At 42.4% G+C, this 22462-nt stretch overlaps 1 protein-coding gene across 2 annotated transcripts in view; it reads right to left on the reverse strand.

Moving 5' to 3' along the window:
• Window positions 1–21366, reverse strand: part of LOC102215860 (SLIT-ROBO Rho GTPase-activating protein 3-like) — a 28012-nt gene extending 6646 nt beyond the window's left edge. Inside the window, exons 1-18 of one of the 2 annotated variants that reach the window (XM_005742063.2) lie at window positions 21168–21366; window positions 13146–13503; window positions 11152–11323; window positions 10868–11030; window positions 9995–10057; window positions 9726–9899; window positions 9401–9529; window positions 8999–9220; window positions 8488–8589; window positions 8147–8332; window positions 7923–8007; window positions 7473–7500; window positions 6604–6631; window positions 4828–4888; window positions 4587–4664; window positions 2154–2282; window positions 1413–1518; window positions 1055–1282 (exon numbers count right to left, since the gene is read on the reverse strand). In XM_005742063.2, coding sequence (XP_005742120.1) covers window positions 1055–1282; window positions 1413–1518; window positions 2154–2282; window positions 4587–4664; window positions 4828–4888; window positions 6604–6631; window positions 7473–7500; window positions 7923–8007; window positions 8147–8332; window positions 8488–8589; window positions 8999–9220; window positions 9401–9529; window positions 9726–9899; window positions 9995–10057; window positions 10868–11030; window positions 11152–11323; window positions 13146–13215 — 2024 coding nt within the window. In that variant the 5' untranslated portion in view covers window positions 13216–13503; window positions 21168–21366. Of the gene's footprint in view, window positions 1–1054; window positions 1283–1412; window positions 1519–2153; window positions 2283–4586; window positions 4665–4827; window positions 4889–6603; window positions 6632–7143; window positions 7241–7472; window positions 7501–7922; window positions 8008–8146; window positions 8333–8487; window positions 8590–8998; window positions 9221–9400; window positions 9530–9725; window positions 9900–9994; window positions 10058–10867; window positions 11031–11151; window positions 11324–13145; window positions 13504–21167 lie in introns of both variants that reach the window. The other variant, XM_005742062.2, reaches the window with a different exon arrangement.
• Window positions 21367–22462: the final 1096 nt, after the last annotated feature.

The following is a 22462-nucleotide window of genomic DNA, read 5'->3' on the forward strand; positions in this document are numbered from 1 at the left end:
CTTTGGTGGTAATGCACTAGAGGGGCAACAATGGGACAACCCCTAAAACAGAAATGCCTTTACAGCTGGAGGCCTCTGACATTTTTTCCCCTCCTCGTATTTTTAGTTTTTCTCACTAGTTTTGCATTAGTTTAGTGTCACTACTGGCAGCATGAGGCAATAGCTGGACCCTACAGAGGTTCCACAGGTAGTCCAACTCCTCAAGATGGCACATCAATACGTGTCATTGCTAGAAGGTTTGCTGTGTCTCCTCGCAGTCTTAAGAGCATGGAGGAGACTCCGGGAGAGGCATTTACTCTAGGAGAGCTGGACAGGGATGTAGAACGTCCTTAACTCATCAGCAGGACAGATATCTGCTCCTTTGTGCAAGGAGGAGCAGGCTGAGCAATGCCAGAGCTTAAAAATGACCTCCAGCAGGACACTGGTGTGAATGTCTCTGACCAACAATGTGAAACAGACTTCATGTGGTGGCCTGAGGACCCCACCTGACCTAATGGAACACCTCGGGGAAATTATGTTTCCGTCCATTTGATGCTTCCAGGTTGCACCTCAGCCTATCCAGGAGCTCAGCGATAGTCCAGATGTGGGAGGAGATCCCCAGGACACTATCCACCATCTTATTTATAGTGATGCATGTATACGAGCAGGTGGGGGCATACAAATTGAGTACCATTTTGAGTTGCTACAATTAAATTTCTGCAAAATGAACTAGCCTGCTGCAGAACTTTTACACTTTGATTTTCAGGGTGTCTTTGAAATCAGTCCTCTGTAGTTTGATGTAAACAAAGAGCCCCACCCACCTGCATTTCAAACCATTGGTTTGTGAGGGGCAGCCAATGCAATGAACGTTGGCTTAAACAAAGGGTTAACAAAGGGACTAGACAACATTATTTTCATGACTAGCAGGTCGCAACTCGCTGCTTCTGATGTCAAACTGAAAAAGTTGTTTTTTTACTTTGCGTTGTGTTCACTGAAATTGCTGCCTGTTAAGAACTTAGAGTTGTTGTCTTTTTGCAGCAAAAACAACATTTTTATCAATGAGTACTCCTCTCACCAGTACTCCTGCTCCAGAGTCATGTGCTTCTCGTAAACAGGGCCCGGCAGCTCCGATTGGCTGGGGAAGATGCTGTCATGCTGAAGGATCATGGTCTTGACAAGGTCGTTAACCTGTGGCTGCCTAGCAACAGCGTCATCAGAATCCATCCCCCTCAGCAGGCTTGGACCGAAGCAAACAGCCAGGTTGTAGGGCTGCATCATGTTCTCGTCGCTGTACTGAGACACACTGAGAAAAAAAGAGAAACACAAACACGCACATGGTGACTTTCTATTTCTGGCACGAGTGTGCAGTTTTATGAGGATGGCACATATCTGATATGTGAAAATATCCCACACTGGGTTTTGGTGCAACTTACTGGTTGAGGAAAGCAAAAAGGTAACGCATCACGATGAGGAGAGGCCTTGGGAAGGTCGAGACAATCGTTTTAATCTGGACGGCTTTGTCCACCTCCTCCTCGATTTCTGATGACAGGAAGAAAACAAAATGACCTGATGAACTAAAACTTTTAGTTGTTGCATTTAAGTTTTTCCAAGCCTGCATTGACCAAAATTCACCCAAAATCCGTCCTTAAAGAAAGAGGCGAGGAGGATGGATTGATTATGCTATGCCACTAATGGAAAATCTACAAATTTAAGGGGAGTAAACAACCCCCAGGCAGGTTTGCTGCACTGGTTAGCTGTGCAAATTGTGACTCAGAGCATCTGTCCTGGAAAAATAAAAAAACTGAATTGGGAAGAGACCTACAGAAATAACAGGGAGATAGTGGAAGGGATAAACACACAGCAAACTATGCGCTGCAAGAACCAGCTGTATAAGTTGCATCTTCTTGTATCAACGCTGCATTGTTTTTGCTGCTTTGTGTTTGAGCATCAGTGAAGTTATATCAAGATAAACAGGATCACAGGCAAAAAATGGTTCACTGCACAGTACGCGACGGGCTGAGTCAGCTTAACCAAGGTTGAGAAAGAATCTAGGAACTACAATGTTCCAGAAATACTCGAGTAACTGAAAGCAGACATGAAAAAGCCCAAGTGAAACCAGTACACAATCTGAAAACAGACACACACACATAGAGAAGTTACATAAGGGGTCTTACGGACACACTCCAGCAGCTGAGTGTAGCTGTCGTAGGGGAAGAGAGGAGGCTCAAGGCCTCTGAAGTACAGCTTCAGCACACCGGCCACAGAGTCCAGGTCACACTCACTATCTGACAGAGGATCCTCTCCTACACAGAGGTTAAACACACGTGAGATGACTGAATCGGAGTAGCAGAGGACACAGGCATGAGCTTTTTCCTTCACTCTATGAAGCCTTTTAGCTCTATGTTGTTGTCTCAGATCTCACAGTGTAAACTGCATGCTACCAGCTCAGCGCTGAAAAGACAAAGTTAGTGAATAGATGATGAAAGTCACTGGCAAAAAGGATTCATGCCAGTTAGAATTTGCAAAACTGTAAAGGTAAGATGTATTTGCAATCTAACTTAGACCAGGTTACAGGTTAATACTCGCTTGCTGACTCAATCGTGAAGAGCTGCTGACAACACGGACAAGTGGGTGATCCTATTATACTCGTTTAGTTCCACTTGAGTAAACTGAAAGGATTTGTTTCACTCACACACATTAAAAATCTCTCTCTCTCTCTCTCTCTCTCTCTCTCTCTCTCAAAAAAGCGACATCCACATGAGGAGAAAATGATGAACTGCTTTGTTATTAAAAACTGCAACACAGAAGAAAAGAAAAGTGAAGAAAGTGCTATGTTTGGCGCTCTCCAAGCAGATCCAAGCCCTTGCAGAATCATGAGGAGGACACTGTAACGTTGGTGTCAGCCTCTTGGAACATGGTCTGCTTTTCAGGGCTGTAACTAAAGAACATTTGAGCCAAAACGTTGTGTACTAGTTCTTGTTTATGAATACAAAGAGCTATTAAGAAGCTAAAACTGTCAGCCGGTAGTTTGAGGTTGATTTGGGAAAAACGTTTAGTCTTCTGCACTTCACATGACCTTTTTACAAGCTCGCAAACAAAGCCACTGTCTGTCAGTACCAACCGTACTAGAAGCGGACCAGAAACCAGAAAGCTTTTAGAACCAAAAGTCACGTCCCCTACCTACAGATATCTGTGTGGTCATATGCAGATATTTGTTTATAGACGTATTATATTTGTAATTTCTCCCAGACCTATTTTATGTGTGCTGTTGTGGGGTGTTTCTTAAAACTCATTGTGGCCAATGGTTAGCAGGAAGTTAATAATTTTTACATTATCTTTTTCATCAAAAAAACAAAAAACCATGTCAGACCTAAACTAGGGTTCAGAGATATCCTGAGGCACATGCAATTTGACATCTGAGCATCCAGAGCAGATGGGCAAGCAGGCCGCAGACAAACTTGCTGGGGTATTTGGACAATGTTGTGTGTGTGTGTGTGTGGATAAGGTTAGTGGTTTTAGAGACAGGTGCAGTTTCAGGCAGTGCATCCTGTCTAAAACAGACACATATGGCATAATGATTTGGTGGAACATTGATGCCAAAAAAATAACTGAAAACTGATTACTGACACGGCCCAGAATGTAGCATGCATCTAGCCCTATGGTGATTGGTAGATGGATGGATGGTTGAAAAACTATAATTAATCACATTAAACCATTTTAGGATGGTATGTTGGTGTGGTAGTTAGCATCACTGCCTCACAGCAACAACAAAAAAGTGTCATGGTTCTGGAAGAAACAGGACCCAAATACAGGACTCACTGGCAAACTAGGTAAACAAAAAAAATGTACACAGCAGAAACTACTTAAGGTTATGAGAAAAGGAAAACAACTACCTAATGGGAACAAAAAACACAAAAATCTAAACAATAAACACCTGAAACTATGAAACCACAGAGATTGGTGAATAAAAGGAAATCAAACGTTGAGGAACAATAAATCTCTAGTACAAATGGAAACTGGAACTAAAGAGATTCTAAAGACATCAAACTCATTTTGTGAGTAATAAAAAACCCAACTGATTGTACAAAACTAAAAATGTTCAAAATTCCAAGCTCAAAAATCCCAGGACTATGACAGGAAGTTTCCTGGGTTTGAATCCACGAGCCACCCCAACAATGATCCTGAATTGGATAAGTGGAAGAAGATAGATGGCTGGGAAACAGTGAGAGCTTGATAAAGACAAATGTAGTATTCCTGTGTAAATAAATGGCCATGAATGATCCAGCTCAGTCATTCGAGTCGCTAAAATTTACTTGGTCGATTGAGGTCAACCCTCAGTTATGCTAGACTTACATTCACTGGCTCTGGCTTCATTGCAAACGCAGTTTTTGTAAACCACTAGTTTGTGCTAATGGAACAACTATAGTGTTCTGCAGTTTTAATTGTGTAAACTTTAACTGACATATTTATTGCATTGTAAATAAACAACTTCTCTTCTTTGATTTAGTTTTCTCCATCTGAGGAAAAAGTTCTGCTATCTCAGCACATGTACAAAAAACAAACAAACAAACAAAAAAAACGACAGAAAAAACGAGGAAAGCACTTACCTCTTTCAAATGCATCTCTGAGGAGGTTCACCTCCCTCTGTGAGCCTGGAACTCTGAAAATTCCTTCATGGTGGAGGCCTGCGATACACACAAACACATATTCACACCATATGACGCGTTCATAGATGCCTGATATGCACAAGTGCACAAAAAAAATACAAAACAGGTCCTTCCACCTACTCATTTTCACTGTCCAAAGCTCTCACAGCATGACTTACTGATATGACAAAAACTGACTCACCATGAAGGTTTATGAAGCGAATGCAGCTTTCAACCACCACAGGAATCTGCTGTCCAGAGCTCTGCAGAAAAAAGACGGTTAGAAGAAGAGAGATGAGACGAGAATGCGGTGCTGAAGACAGAAACAGAGTGCAGAGGGAGATGCAAAGAGAGGGGGAGGAAAAAAAGGATGAAAGAAAGGAAGACCAATAACAGGGAAGGGAAATATGCAAGGCAGAAAGATGCAATGCAAGAAACTAAAGATGACTGAAAAGTACAAGTTTCATCAATTGAGGTTCTTTTAAGGGCACTTGGCTACAAGTAACTAAAAACTATACAACCACCGTTGTCCATTATGTAAAGCTAAAACGAAGACTTTATAAAAGCAAGTCGACACTTAAAGAGTCCTGAATAGAAATCTATGGGACACTTCTGTAATGTAATGATGATCCTTTTTGTATTACTGCAAGATTCAGATGGGATATGCAGCCTTAATGAAACTTTGCACATGCACAGGAAAAGTTTAGCTAACCTTTAAAGCATTTTCTAAACAGATTCGACTGTCGATTCTACACATGATGTTTAGAATCAAGCGATAATTAAAGGGTTATGGCTCTTTTCTCATTCATTCAAATAGGGGCATCAAAAATAACTGCCCACATAACTGCACAGGGGCATTACCAGTCACAAGACTTACTTCTAGAAAGACTTTGGCTAAAGCTAGTAGCCTAGCACAGTGGAAACAAGAGCTAGCATGCAGACTGACAGTGTCCTATGTTAGTTTAAGGCACACAAAAAAAGAAACATCTAAAAAATATTTTAGAAAAAACAACTTTTTCAACACAACTCAGCAAACTCTTCTTCTCTGCATCCAGTTTATGCGCTATGCTAGGCTAACCGACAGCTGATATTTTCAACGATAAAAGTGCTACAGTAAATTAGGGCTGTGACACTGATAATGATTGTCAATTTGATAGCTCACCAGTAAAGGTGATTTTTAGGCAATTTCCTCACTGATGCATAAAATTAATATCATTATTATTAGGTTCATAATAAACTCAACCTGCCAGTCTCATGATTGTGCATGGAAGTTCATGCCTGAACTTTTGTGTGCATTGAAATGACTGAGCTATCATCATCATCAAATGAGAGAAAATGGGAAATATTTTTGACTCTTTAGTTGTTAAATTGGAGCTTAACGTGACTGTGCATTTGCAGCTGCACCAGTTTTTCTTGTCTGCTCTTTTTTGTCTACTGGGCATTTTAGTCGGTGAAAAACTCTACTCAAATGTGTGTGGAAGGTGAATGATGAAGACAATGAAGAGATGAGATATTGTACACAGAAAAAAAAACTGTATTATATAGTACAACTATAGGTGTAATGTAAATAAATAAAAACCCAGCAACTTCTATGACTTTCAGCTGTTGTACTGTATGTAAACATGCAAATGGTTAGATTAAGAGTATTTCACCAGTTTTTCAGGGCCTCAGTAGATTAAACATTTACGGTGCGTGTTGCTGAGGCCAGGCTGCCAGTGTCAATTCTATTTCTATAGTACATTCTATCGTAAAAGGTTGAGCAAAGTGCTTTACAAGTTGGCTAATGAACATGAGAGACCCAGACTGAAGGGGGAATACTGCATACACATTTCATAAAAAGAGCTTTACACCTGCTGCTAAAACTTCCCTGAAAAAAGCTGCACTGGACACGACTTAGACATGGTGACTGCTTTTTTGTGGTAAACAGTCCCAAGTCTGCATGCACTGCATAAGCAGTCACACAGACGGTGCTGAGTACCTGTGTCCGAGACATTCGCCTTCTTCTTCTGCACCAAGCCAAACACAGCAGAGCGGGGACACAGAAAAAGCAGATTAGAAGAGAAGGGAGAGGGGACAATAAGGGGAATAAAGATTTAGAGGCAGTGGGAAGAGGCACACATAAGCATACGCGCACGCACACATACGCTCATGTACACACACACTGAATAGAGGAGTCGAGAGGAGGCAGCAAAGAGGCCAGTGCATTTTAATCCTTTCACAAGAGAGAGAGGAGGAGATAAAAGGGGGAATGGATTGAAAGGAGAGAAAGCCAGCAGTAAGCCATAAGCATGACCATACACACGAAGGCAGCAGTAACTACACTGGAGGGGGCAAGGGGGGTGGGGGGCTGTCATTGTGCGCATGTGCTGCAAGAACCCTCAACAATCCCCAATTCTTCTGCATCAATGTGGCAGGTTTTCATTTGGAAGGTTTGAACAGCAGCGCAGCAAACAATACAAGACAAGTAAAAACAAATGAAGAGCGGATTTGGTTTTCTGTGAATGAATGTGAGTGTTACCTCTATGTAGGACAGTATGTCTGTATTGAAGAGTGTGTGGCAGAATTGGGAAACAGGTCTGGACTTCCGAACGCGCACTGACCGAGCACATTGCATTCTGGGAAATATAATAGATAAAATGCATGATCCCATAGTGACAGTCAAGATGTAGTATTGTTGATAACTGCAAAGTCAGGTGTCCGCCACTCTAGAAATAGATTCGTATACATCATGGAAAAAGCAATTTTGGTTTAAATTTAGCCCATCACTGTCCTCTCTCCATGTCCTCTGTACTCTCTCCATTTCAGTCACACTGATTTATTCTCAGCTCTTATATACAGTCTGTTTACCTGGAAGGGTCGCTGTCAACGGCTTCAGCTGGAAGACAGAAACAGAAAATATGTGAAAGAGTGACATCATGGCTATGTCCATCTTTTGTATACAGTCTATAACTTTGGAGAGCGTGAGTACATCTCTCGTAACATATGTATATGTGTGTGTATGACAGAGTTCAGTGCAATGCACAGTATCAGAATCTGAGACTACCACTGATACAGTCTTATTATACTTGGCCTGTTGTAGCTGCTCTAAATGTTACTGTGGAGCATGTACAGTCATGCTTTCTTTCTGTTTTATTTTTAACAGGTTTTTTCATATGAGTGACAAAACCTGCAAGATGCTCATTAAGCCAAGAGGCAGTTTGTGGCCATGTTGGAATTTGGTTAATGTATGTGGATGTTTTGCAGACATAATCAAAGGCAACACTGGAACAAACTGCATTAAATCCATCCTCCTTGTACCTTTCTGTATGGCATCTTGTAGGATATCATGTTTGGCTTGAAGTTTGGAGGCCAGAGAGCTGCTGGTAAGGAACTCTTTCACTTTCTAAGATGAAAAAAAGAAAGAAATAGTGAATAAATCAAAAACAGTTGATCATTTTTATCTGTGTTTGGAAAAAAAAGCCACTGCTCATTTAAACTGCTATCAGGAAACTCCTGTCAATCATGTCAATTCATTAACTCACTGTGAAGTAGTAGGTCTCTGTCTCCTGTTGATTGGCTCGACGCTTGGCAAGGGTAAGTTTTGGAAGGGTGCCTCCACCGGGTGGCTCGTGTGATAGGTTGCTGGGCACATCGGGGGAGGGGTTACAGTCGCTGTCGCACATAGTGTCCAGAAGGGCTGCGAGTGTGGCTTTAAGCGTTTTACTGATCTGAGAAAGGCAAAAAAAAGGCGATTTGTGGGTTTAGCTGCTCCGAGTTCAAGGTTTAAGGCTCATGTTGCAAAGCTCCACCCTGGCTAACGCAGTGTCAGACAGACTAGGGCAGACAGACCATTAAGGAAACAGGCAGAAAACAAATAGCTGACCTCCTCTGTTTCCAAGGTAACGGCAGCAAGTCGAGACTGAAGTTGCTGGAACCTGGTCTCCAACTCGTACCTCACCTGGCTCTCCGCACTGACCTCGCACACCTGAAATACACAAGAGATATAAAACTAATGTCAAATAAGGTATAGTAAAAGAAAAGTGGTGCTGATCTCAGCAAACATTCAGGTATATTTTGACCAGTGAAATCACACAGCACTAGGAAATGAAAACTTGTAACTTGTATTGTTTTTAAGATGTTAGGGGAGCATTTTAGCCTTTATTTCATGGGACTGCTCAGAGAGAGTAGAAAGAGAGACAGGGGAATGAAATAAAGGAAATGGTAGAACCCTGTGTATAGGTCTGTTATTAACACATAGGTCACCTATAATAAATGAACCTTACCTTATCTTAAATGGATGTGGCTGTTCTTGCATTTATACTTAGACTTTCACACATTTTATTGAACACTTTGAGCTGGGTCATACAGCTCTACCAGAGGTACGGTAGCTTCACCTGGTCTCCTTCATGTGGGTGGTAGTTGAATCTGAAAGGAAGGCAGAAGGCGGCGTCATGTTGCTGCAGCAATGCATCTCTGTCTCCGCTCTGGTCCAGCGATGTCACCGCAGTCTCCAACTGCTTAAGCCCCGTCTCCTCAGTCTTTTGGATGCGCCACCTGCTGGCCAGGTAGCATTTCATCACTCTCTCCACAGACAGATGGAAACCAAGGTCACAGCACTGGCAGGAGAGAGGGAGAAGAAATGAAGGGTGTAAGAAAAGCGTGAGAAAATGTGGATGAATGTGCATTCAAACTATTGTTTTTCTTCTCCCTGTGACAACTTTCATTTATTATTCTGCTGAGGTGTGTCATAAATGCATGAACACACAATCACCCGACACAAAGTGCATGTTTCTTACGTCGATGAGGGTGCTGACATCCTGCAGGTAGTACTTGTTCATGGCAGCATTTGCTCCTGCTAGATTCAGCAGGTAGTCATTACGAGCCTTGGTACACTTCAGCTGGGTCTCCTGCACTCTGCCATGCCTCTGCGTGTGCATACACAAACATAAAAAGTAAGAAAGAGAATTAGCACGAATAACAACTTGAAACCACATCTAGTGATAAATATCCGGATGTACAGTACTCAAGTATCTGGCACTTGAATACAGGAAGTGGTTTGCTTTGTGAGAAACATATTAAGACTGCTGTTGTTCTTTATCGTTCACAGAAATACAGGCTCACCTTCTCCATCAGTCTTTCCATCTTCTTAACAGAGCTTCGCCTTTGCCCTCCCAGCTGTCCGGGGCCCAGTTCGGCTGACTTGCCGGTGTGTCTCTCCTCCAACCGCTCGGCTTCCTTCAGTTTCCCCTCAGCTATCAGGCAGTCGGTGTGGTACTGGTTATATGTCTTCAGAGCCTTCATCAATAGCACAAACCCATGTCAACATGCTAGTCTCAGTGACTGTAGTATTTTGTCTTGTTACACTCAGGACGGCAGTATAATGTGCTCACCGTCTGCAGTTCAGTGGTAACCTTCAGCAGCTCATCTTGCATCTGGATTCCAACTTCTTTGCTCTGAAATAAAGACAAAATATATAAAAATGGCTTCCTGTTGCCCACCAATGCAATATGCCCTTTACACTTTAAAGGCCTGTTACACTAAGTCTCCTAGTACAGGTAAGAGTACTAGAAATAGTACTAGCAGCTAAACGCTAGAATTAGGGTACCATTAGGAGTGAAAAGGGTGAAAAACATGGAACCTTTAAATTTGAGTCTGTGGGAATTTAGGACCTTCAGAGCTTGACAGCATTAAAACCTGGAGGTTTATTAAATATGATTTAGTTATTCTGTCTTGGTAAAATTATCTCTTCACTTCATATTGTTTCCATAGTATTACTTTGATCTGTAGCAGTAATTCATTTAATACAGTGCTGAAAGTGATATTAGAAAAACTAAAAGAGTTCCTCTGCTTGATGTCGGGCCAGACAAAACCTCTTAGCTCCTCTGACATGTCTGTAGTGGCTTAATTAAGATTCTGCTCACATTTCAACCACAAGAAGGTACGGAGAGCATGTCTGACATCCAGTAATTTGAACAAGATGAGTCTGTGTAATGTTTTTTTAAGTGAATGAAGCCCAGCGTTACCAAGACAAATTAGGATCTATATTAAAGCCGTCACTGTATTTGGTATTTGTCAAAGCTGCAAGTTCATATCTGGGAGCCTGCTCAGTTTTAAAGGAGTCATTTTAGAGTAAAGTAAAAGAAGTAAAATCATCTTTTTATTTGAAAAAAATAAATGATTGGCTTGTTTTGGAGTAGAAGGACTCTCCCTCTACCTTTTGCTGCTTTTCATACATGTGACCTTACACTATAACATCCTCTCACCCGTTTGTGCAGGCGATGTGTGTCCTCTGTACCATGTGCCAGCCTTTGTGTGAGCGTGTTGCAGCAAGTGTCACCCAGTGCTGCATGTTCCCGGCTCTCCAGACGGGTCTGAGTCAGCAGAACAGACCAGACCTGACACACGGACTGACCCCACTGCTCCTTCCTGTACAGTAACAGAGATGCGCACCGAGATTATGGCACGATCACGCACGTCAGACCCATGAGAGGAACAGAAATGTTCCTCTCATGGGTCAAATGTATAAACACAACTGATGCAGCCTTACTTTTTTGTTTTATGAGTAAACCTCTCTGTGAGTTTGTCAAGGGCCCGTGCATATTCAGACTCGATGTCACCCCGACGGCGGAGAAACTCAGACAGGTCTGAGAGCTGCTGCTGTTTCACCTCCACCTGGGAGTCTAAAATCTTTATCTGGTCTGTCAGCTGGGCCCGCAGGTCTGAGATGCGAGGGAGATGGAGACAGGGGAGACAAAAAATAGATTAGACACCGAAGTAAACACATGCTCACAACCTCTAACAATCACAGCAAATGTAATTACCTGCTCAGCCAGTGCATAAAATACAGTATGTGCCTGATGTCCAACTGAATCACTAAATAAAGGTTTGGAAACGAACTTTAAACACACACAGGGAGGATAAACTGTGTTGCTTTCTAACGCTTTAAATAAACAAAATTAAAGAAAACAACACTGAAAACAACCTATACAATACTCTATAGTAGCTTTTGAATCAGTTATAAAAATCATAATCCTTATTTATTTTCCTGTGCTTATGTTATTTTAATAACATTTGGATTATTAACCAAAATTAAAATGTGGGTAATTGCACAATCCTATTCGGGGCATCTGTCTTCACTGACATTATAAATAGAAAAAAATACTGAATAAGGAGTTTGTGACTTATATTGACTTATTATTGCTACACGCACTCAGACACTTTATCAGGTGCAACCTCTCGCTTACCTAAATATCCAATCAGCCACTCACAAAGCAGCAACTCACTGCACTGAGGCATGAAGATGCAGACAATATGAGTATCTGAAGTTCAAACATGAGCATCAGGATGAGGACTTAAACCAGATTAAAACAGTGTTTACAGTCTTAAAAGGTGTTCTCACAAGGGCCAATCAGCTCAAACTTTTCATGTTTAAGGACATTTTGTACATTTGTAGGTATTTTTTTTTACTTTTAATTGCAAAGAATGAGAGTACGTCTACCACCACCACTCAAAGACAGGCATCCCCAGACACCAATAACAGAGGACAGGAAAAATAAAAACCCCTATCACAACGGCTCCTGAAGTACAAGCTGGAGACACACTGTGTCTCTGCACATTTGGAAATAATGCACGCACATTCACCATTAGTATATGAATCATTTCACTGGAATTCTTTCCCTCTAACACAGATAGAGGATCAATAATAATTCATGTCTTATGATCAGGTTTATAAAACGCAGCCAGTGGTGTGACCGATACAGCTGTTTGACTACCCCTGTAATGTGATAGTGATATACTAATTGTTATAATCATATCGATATGTATTACACACTAGCTTGTATGCAAACACAACTAAAGCAGTAGCACAGCGACCCAGTGCTGCTCTTTGCTCTAAAAAGGCTAATACAAACATCCTTCTCTCAGAAAACACCACCTTCGCTTTGCTCTTTCACCTCACCCCCTGCCCCTCTACCCCCACCCTCTCATTGCTCATCCCTCTACTCCGCCTGCTCCTTCTTTCCCCTCTTTACTCTTTTTCCTCTGTCTTTGTGTGAGTACACAGCCTGGGGCTGACTGGATGTGAGGAGACAGCATCACTAATACTAGCTATAAATACACCCTTGTAGTACAGTACACAGAGCCAGGCAGCCACGGCATGAAGCCTCCAAATCACGACGCACACATGCGCACACACAAACACACAAAAACATGCTGGTGTCACGAGAAAACCTCATTACGCCAGCACTGGTCATTTTTGTTGTTGTTTTGTTTTCACTTACACAAAAATGATTTGCTTCTTTCTAGGCAAGCTTTTCTGCTCTCCTCCCTTTACTCTGCACGGAGCTTAGGTTTGAGTACGCACACATATGTTCAAATACTGTGTGTGTTATGTATATTTGTGTGGGTGTGTGTGGATGACTGCGCAGTGCACACATTCATGCATGACTGCCCGTGTGCTGTCTTGTGTGCAGTCATGTGTGCAGGCAAACGCACATGTACAAACGCAAGCGTATACACGGAGACAAGCGCATGCATATTCACCTTTCATCTGCGATTCATACTCAGCCAGGCTCCCCTTCTCCCGCCTCAGCTTTCCGTGTGAAGTCATCATCTTCGATCCCCTGGCCCTCGTCTGTCACTGAGACGCTCCTTCCCGATAGCTTCTCGGAGTCTCGCTGTCCTTCCCTCTTTCTGAAACCTTGTAACCTCAGCTTCTGCTGTTGATCAGTAGCCTGTGACCTTTCACCCTTGACCCCTTGGCCTCACTGCTCTACAGCTGAGTGCAGTGCATCGGCATCAGTGTCGATTGGCTGCTCTTGGCGGGGATGTGAATCAGGTCGATGCGTCCATGGAATCCCCTGGGTTTCCGATGTGAACGGTGATCCATAGGTGAGCTGGCCTGAGCAGCGGGCAGGGGAGAAAAAAAAAAGATAGAAGCACAATGAGATTGGATATGGATGAGGAAAAAGGCAGCAGGAACAGATTTACGGAGGCCGCAATGAGAGAGTGAACGAATGAGAGGAAGTGGACACATGGGGGCAGGGTGACAAGACAGAAAGGGACAGTGACACCAGAGATGGAGATATAATAGGAGGGGTGGAGACACAAGGGTGGTGCAGAGAAGGGACAGTAAGAGGGCAGAGTGATGGGGATGTGAAGGATTAAGGACTGGGGTGGGAGGGAGATGAGAGATGATGAGTAACACCAATAATGAAGGACAGTCGTAGCCTCGAGGTTGGTTGTTGGGGATGTCCGTGAAGGTAATAGGCAAGGAAATACCTCCAGTGATTCAGTGATTTTTCTTTTCTTTTCCAGAAGCACATATATATAAATGCTGGTTAGAGAACAACCACACACTGGTCTGTGTTTTTTTTTTTTCAATCACCGGTGGTTTGCTGATCTATTAATGACTTGTCATTCTTGGTTTGAGGGTTGGTTTGTGTTAAGAGGTGACCCCACTAACACAGCAAAGTCAGTGTATGTGCTACTCAGGCTGAGAAGAACATCAACCATCAGGTAAAAGACATAAAAATCTGTTGTGAGATCCCCTAATTCTGCTCCTCAACTTTAATCCGAGACAACTTTATTTATGAAGCACTATAGAGAACATTAGTTCAAGTTATACCCATTATAGTATTGTATACTTGTTATACCCATCTACAGGCATTGGTGAAACAAGAGGCCACCTTCAAGATGAAAAGGGATGCTAACATGTAAGAGACAAAAAACTGCAGTTCCTAAAAATGGCCAGTAGAGGCCGACTTCAGAAGTGAGTCAATTCCCATTTTAAATTTCCCAACAGTTGGGTATTATTCACAGTCTCCTCTGAAAAAGCAAGTACACACTTACTGCTTCCATAGGAATTAAGCGTAACTTATGGGTAACTACTTAAGAGTGAGTAGCAGCCAGGTGGTGATAATCAAATGTACTTCATTAATTGATCAGTAGCCTGCTTGAGCACCTCTATAAAACCAGACGTTCTGGCAGTTTTCTGGTCCGGAGCATCCAGGTGTGTGTTCACACAATGTCACAATCTTCCCAGGAGTGGGTAGTCCAATAAATCCAACTCAAGGTCAGACTGTGCAGAGCTCACACAAACTGCAAAAAACCCAAGAGCCACATCTCAGACAGTACAGGCATCAGACAGCATGTTAAATGAGAGTGCATGGAAACACAGCCTAGGTTTACAAAGTTGTATCTGAGCAAACAACATGAAGAAACCACAAGACTTCTGTAATAACCTTTTCTGGACAGACCAGACCAAACTGGAGATGACTGGTCACAAAGCACAGCAACAACCAAACACAGCTTAACAGCGCAAACACCTCATCTCAGACATTGCTTATGAGTGAAAACGTAGCGCTTTCAGTCGATTTTAAGTGGAAACTCTGAGAATAGCCTGTTCCAGACAACATTATGTGTTCAGCATAAGTTACCGTGGTGATTTAGCCAGATGAAAAAGTTAGCCACTTCTCGGACACGGAAAACTTTGACATAGCTAAAGCTCGACTGAAACTGGGTGATGCAACAGGACAATGATCCCAGCTAATCTAGAAAAGAATAGCAGAAAAAGAAAAGAAATAAGGGGCTATCATCCTGGCTAGCAATCAGCTGCAATTATGCACTAATAAACTATGTTTAACCTACTAGAATTTCTGACGCAGACGAACAAGAGCAGCAACATACAAATGTCCCGACGTGCACATCCCCAGCCTAAATATAGTTACTACTTCTTCCAAAATACTAAGACAGCGTTCTGACTTTGGGGTTTCATAAAAGGACTTCATGAAACAACAGTGGCTACATCCATCACATATATACAGTCTATGTTTGCTAATGATTTCTACTGTGCAAACAGGTGGTGTCTATTCCCTACCTCAGTGTATTCAGTTAGTGGGCAGGTTTTTCATTGGTTGAACCTCGTAATATCACACTGGGTTGGGTTTTAAAAATGGCTACAAGCTGGTTTCTCCAACACAGAATAACCTTTTAAGCTTGGTAACTGGGTGAGGTTTTTTTTTTTACTTAAATCATCTTCTGGTCTAGTGCTCTTAATATTTAAACATTTTTACCATTCACTGTGTAATATAAGGTCTGGTTATCTTTTGTTTGTAGTCAAATCATAGTGCTGTGACGTGTCATGTTCACAAGTTCACAATGTAAATATATTGTGCCTATGCATAACTAAACATACAGAGAAGAGAAGCCAACAGGAAAGAGACCGGGAGAAAATAACATATTTAGAGAACGCAAAGTGCGCTTGATTTTCTGTACTTTCAGGACGACTTTCAAGTCCTTCGAGGCTGTCAATGAAAATCAGTTTCTCACTCATCTCTCACTTTTAACTTCAACACACATGCAAGGAAGCACACACACACCCATATATACAGAGGCAGCTTCACCCCCCACATCCTGTGTCAGTTTCTCAACAGGTTTCAGAACCCTGTGAAGGATACAAAAAAAAAATCCTTCAGTGGAAATTGTTCCTCAATCCGCCACAAGCAATCAATTGTGTTCAGTTCACAAAAGTAACTGAAGTTAAAGGACACCAGGTGGTTTAATGCAGTTTCATTTATACTGTAAAGTTAATACTGTTGATGCAGGTAGATTGTACGGCAGTACGGCACACTCAAGGAGATAAAAAACAAACAAGAAAGCTGGCCTGGCATCTCTTCAATGCCATCTTAACGACTGTTGTCAGACCTGTGCTTTCATTTCCTCCAAAAACAGTGCACTGAATGTGATCCAGACATAGTCAGTCATGGTTTCAAGTGGAGAGTAAATCTGGAAGCAAAGCGAGCGAACGCGAAGAGAAAATCTGCAAATGAGACTCCAAGGGTCCCGAGACCTCTGGAGGCACAGGAAGCCTTCATCAGCGTGCGACCTTAATCTGCACAGAACAAAGCCACTGTAAATGATCTGAGGAGGAGAGAGGAGGGGATGTGAGGGATTCAGCAAAAGACGAGGGAAAACAGTGGGGGTGGGTGGGTGGCGGCCGGGACAGAGAGACAGAGGTTAGAGGGGACCAGTGTTTCATACTTAAAAGTCAAGGTCACTGAATGAAAGAGGTCACGTGGTGCACGTGGTGAATATAAAGCAGACTGACGACAGGGCAGGATAAATGTGGTAGCGTGTCTTAGAGCTTTACTGCCATCAAGGGGGTTTCCTGCTAATGTCAGTTAAAGGAAAAAAGAAAAAGGGACACTAAGCAGAATCAATACAAGGATGATATTGTGTTAGATGTTATGCTGATACTGCACGGGGATTTCCTGACACTACTGTTAGCCAGCAACAATTTGCTATGTTGACCGTGTTAATGTGCAGAACTTTATGTTGTGCTGTCTAATTGCAAATTGATGGAAAACCATCCCAAAAACCCCTGAACTCAGGACATAGCCAAACCGTAAAAACAAACAAAAAAAATCATAAAAACAAGTAAGGAAACATATGGGTGTCAGCCAGCAGGACCCTCGGCCAGATGATCTAACTTCCCGAAAAGCTGACTTTTGGGAACTATTAGGCTTCCGCTCAACAGCACTGCAGACACAGGTGCTGAAGCAGCGTCGTCACCACAGATGAATGTTGAAAATCATGAATGCATGATCATGCTAATGTATGCTCCAGCTGTGCATTGACTGATGTGAAAGCCCAAGTCAGACAGAGTCAGGTGTGACACCGATCAATTGACGTGCTGATTGGAGAGCCTCCTTTAGATGCAATCAGGACCTGGGACAGGATGGAGCTGGTTGCAGCTTATACTGCAGGAGGAGTGAGTAGGATAAACATCAGCTAACAAAAATTTTACATTACATGGCTTACAAAAAAAAAAGAAAAGTATAGACCCATACTGTGTCTGGCACGTCATATTATTGTGCAATGTGCAATGTAAAAAAAGCATACTGATGAAACAGAATTTGCATAAATGATCAACAATCTGGACCTGTGGATGGAAAAATATAGCTGCACCATGTATTTTTAAGCATATATTGTTCCACAGGTAACCTAAATGAGGGATCACACCTTCGGCCAATTCTGTTTACTCATCATGATAAGTACTTCTCAGGACATGATCATAAATGTTTAATGGTCTAGAGGAAACCCTGATGATGTAATCAGAGTTATCTAAAGAGAAAGTGCATGCCACACATCGTGGGTGTGCAATTAAAAAATAAATAAATAAATAAAACTTCTGTAGTGGGCAGAAAGAGACTGAATAAAACCCGCTGTCCAGTCACGATATGGTTCATGAAGAGCTTTCTCATATAACCAGCTGAATGTGTAGATATCTTAGAAGTTGGCTGCTTCCGTTTTCACTGCTGTTTCTAAAAGTCGTCTGGTTTGAGTATCCCAGTTTTGTGAAAATGCAACACTGACTTTCTGTAGTAACTCTTACAGTGAGTTTTTGTAGCCTTTTTTTTTTTTAATTTTCACCTCTGTGACTACAAATCACAGCTGGAGGTTGACACATGCTAAAAGCCAACAGCAACTTCAACAGGTTTTACATTTAACCAAAGTAGATGAACTGAAAACTACACTTCCTTTATTGTTCACTTGATGCTGGCTCCAAAACTGAGTCACGTCCCATTTGCTCCATTGTTAAAATGTCCAGCTTAAGCCTAGATTAAAAACAAAACAAAAGTTTTGCCTTCATCGTTAACCAAGGTATGGTGGACAATGTTACCCATACTAGTGAGCTGTAAAATTAGAAATGCGTCTACTTTTGCTGGCAGGTTGCTTGACCTCTGCTGATTCCTGAACTCAACCAGCCTCAACCATGTTTGTGTTGTTGGTGCCACTTGGCGGATTTTTTAAGAAAATTATCTGATCAATAATATGGCCTGCTGTGTGGTGCGGAGTTTCTTGCCCAAAAAGTTAATGATTCAGTTTTTGTGAGTGAAATCCTACGTAGCATTAATTAGCAGGTTTACAACCTGATGCACCTTGCTAAGCTTGCTAGCATTAACTAATAACTTAGTACTTAGAACTCCCTTCCAGATATGGTTATATGGATCTACAAAATCCCCCCGCACAGCACAGCAGAAGGTAAAATGCTAACGTTGAGGTTTCAAGCTACGGAGTCTAAAACCCAAGTGATGATATTGTGGCTACATCCATCTTTGATATACAGTTTTTTTGCTTAGACTCTACAAAAGAACAGTATTAGTGAAAGGCTGAGTGTGACTTGCAGTGTAAAATGATTTGAGTCATCAAGATAACTAGAAAGGTAGTGGGTATCAACCGACTTTCAACTGCTGGAAGTTACCTTATTTGTCAGCCAACTGGCTGCATGACGGTAATTCTGAAACCACAGTATACAGCCAACGTGACTGCATCACAACAAAAGGTAGCACAAACTCATACCGACTCCAGGCCCATAACTTATTAAGAATCTGCCATGAGATTTAGGACGCTATATTCGCCATGCAAAGTAGCCAAAATCCAGGTTTGTTTGCTTCTTGCCAGAGTTTCTATACACTCCTGTGTACCCTGTGAAGTGCTGCTTGTGCAGAAACTTCCACAGCAAACAGGAAACTGCATAATAGTATGCTACCACAGGTTTTTTTTCCTCTCACAACCATCTGTAGAGAATTACTCTGTTACCTGAAAATCTCACCAAAATATTTTAGCAGCAGCTTAATCCTGGCTCGCGTCACTGCCAAAAACACACAGCACAGGGTCAGCTAGTTTCAAGGTGGTAGAGGAGAACCACACGGAATTCATCCCATAAAAGAAAGTGCGGCCAGCAGTCCACTAAGTACCGGCACAGAGCAAAAAGATTTACATTTGCAAAAGGACATACATTTTTTCTGGCAGTAGCACAGTAGCCATATTATACACATGGCAGGCGCCTTTTAGATTCTGGCATGATACCTAATTGCAAAAGCACGGAGAGTTGACTTTAATGCAGAAGATCATTTACAGGCAATGTTTGTGGAATGCATACCTGTAGATCCCGTCAGATATCAAAAAAAAAAGGTGAAATGAAACAGTTGGGCAGTGTGAGGGGGTGGAAGGCTGTCAGGCCACATCCGCTCCTCAGGCACAGCTGAAACTGCCTGAGCACAGCGCTGAAACCTTCTCTAAGTGAGATAATTAATCAGCGCTTTAGGTTTAGTTCTACTGATATTTTTGCTCCTCGGGTCTACAGTACTGAAAGAGAAAATCTCACTGCTGTAATATGAAATCAGGGACATTTACACAAATATCTCCACTGCTACTAAATCTAACTACAGTTTTTTTAAGATATGCATATATATTAATAGTAAGCATATTTGAGGCCACTTTCCATTTCCATTGTTCTACATTTACGGAAACAAAACTACTTTTGACTCCACCATCTTTTAGCCAGACCTGCTATTACAAATTTGAAGTTATGGTCATAAAATAGTTATAAAGCAGGTCCACCCTACCTGACATACATTCACCTATATTGAATTGGTTACAGCATATGACTGCATCAATAGATAGAAAGTAAAATTACTGTTAAATTGTTCTGCATCCTTTGGGTTAAAATGACTGTGACCTAAAGACTGTGACCACATGTGGTTTCAAATTCTGTGGAAAAAGTGTCACGCCTGATTTCCTGTAATGTCACTTAAGTGTCCGGCACAGCTCATTGGCAAATCAACACATGAGGGAAGTGGAGTAGGTCAAAATTAGCACCACGTTATGCATGTGCAAGCACAGCAAACACGCTTGAAGCACACCACTGTCTGTGCAGTTGTTTTGATGCAGTGAAAGCAAGGACGCTCGTGTTGCCATCTGAGGTCAGGGATTTGCATCTTAGATCAGGCCAACCTGTGAGCCGGAAGGGCTACGATTTCAATCAACGTGAGAATTTCAAGTTTTATCGTGACAATGTCGCTCTCGAATCTGCTGCTCCTCCTGGGTTTAACTAAAGGTAAACTCATCAAATAAGAAAACAAAACACACCATTCGGCTTCCTACATAAGCTTTTGAGCTTGCTGTGTCTGTACTCGAGCTGCTGTCTTACATTACCATCACAATCTTTGTTGTTGCACTGTGAACCAACAGCACAAAGGGAGCGCTACTTTGCAGATGCCTCTGAGAAGCTTGTTTATCTGCATGCCTTAATAACATAACATGAAAATAGCTGTGAACTCCTTATAGGTGAGAAGGCCAGCAGGTGGGATTTAAGGTTCCACAGCTCCATCAGCACTGGTGTTTTTTTGTTTTTAACAGTGGCTGTAAATCACCCCATATGGTCAAGGCACAGTGGCAGGGCTCCACACAATGGCCACATAAACACCTCAGCATAATTACACAAGCACGCAAACACACACACTCTCTCTCACACATACTCACACTCATATACAGAGCATCAACAGTGAAAATGGTGCACACTGTATTACATAATTGATACTCCTCTAACAGCCAGTAGCTCCATTTGTCCACTTACAAACCCCCCAAGAGGACACAGTGTCCATTTAAGACACCAAACTATATATAAACACACAGACACATTCACTTCAGTCACGCATGCACATGCTCACACACACAGGTTGTTTCTGGATTTATGAGCAGCATGACAGCCGTACATACCTCACTTTGTGGTCCTCTTCGGTCTCTTTCTATGTGTTCCTCAGCTCTCCACCTCTCTTTACATCCTTCGCTCTCTTTCTACCACAGACACACACACACACATACACACACACAGACAGTGTGTTTGAATCTGACAGATTTCTCTCAGCTCAGTACTCTCCACCCTCTCTCTCTATTTCTCAGGGACACACACACACACAAACTCGCTCACTCAAAAAACAGCCCTCCCTCTCTCCCGCCTTTCTTTCTTCCTTCCCTCTCCTGCCAAATAGCCTCTCCTCTCGCTCACTCACTCGCGCCAGAGCTGCCTCTCTCCTCCCCACTCTCCCTCTCCGCCATGCGAAGCAGCGCAAAAAGCCACGCCCCCGCGCTCTCTCCTCTCCTCTGGGCGGCTATAAATACCGCTGCTGCTATGAATATACCGTCTTTCTCCCTCAGCATCCCTCGCTCCTGCTCTCTCCCCCCCTGCATCCATCCTTCCCCCTCACCTACACTGCACCACCCTGCAACCCCCACCAATGTTTTTCTAAATGTTTCCTAATGACCTTGTATTATTTTCCCTTGCAGCACACGACAGCATCCTTTTACACACACACACACACACACACACACCTTACTGTCATGCAAGATGCAACCGTCGACACACAAAAACACAAAAAGGGCCACAGGATCACATAAAAGGCAACCACAGACAGGAGCGATTGGTACTACCAGTCTCTTTTGCTTCCTGTCTATCGTGTCGGATGTGGTGCGTATTCCCCCCCTCCTCCTCACAGCTCAGAAAAACACGCTCGGATCGAGAGACGCGCACCGACAGCAGATCGCACCGTACTCCGCTGCACAAATTAATTCTACCTTCATCACTAATAGCATTAACACCTGCTCGATGATGAGTCAATCTGCATGTAGCCATGATTAATGGACACCCCTGTAAGAATGCAATAAGTCCCCATGAAATCCATTATGTTAGATGAGTGAACGAGCGGGATACTCTGCACATTTCTTCCACGCGTTCCAGCTTTTATCTGATGAATGCAGGAGGATGAATGCAGTGTAGTAATAATATGACATGGATAAATGATGCTCCTGCACCTGCAGAAGTTGACTGATTTAAAAATAAATAAAAATAAAATAAAACCAGAGAATGGATCTTATACTTTCAGTACAGTAGGTATCATGAACGCTGAGCAACATCCTGTCTCTGCTCTTCCTCACTGGCAGCAATAATGTTGGGGAATGAGGTTACTAACATCTGGAGCAAGCGCGTTATGTGCACCAAGGGTGCACTTAAACAG

This window comes from Pundamilia nyererei, unplaced genomic scaffold (assembly GCF_000239375.1).
Source record: "Pundamilia nyererei isolate P.nyererei 1_Seehausen unplaced genomic scaffold, PunNye1.0 scaffold00116, whole genome shotgun sequence".
Taxonomy (NCBI): Eukaryota; Metazoa; Chordata; class Actinopteri; order Cichliformes; family Cichlidae; genus Pundamilia; species Pundamilia nyererei.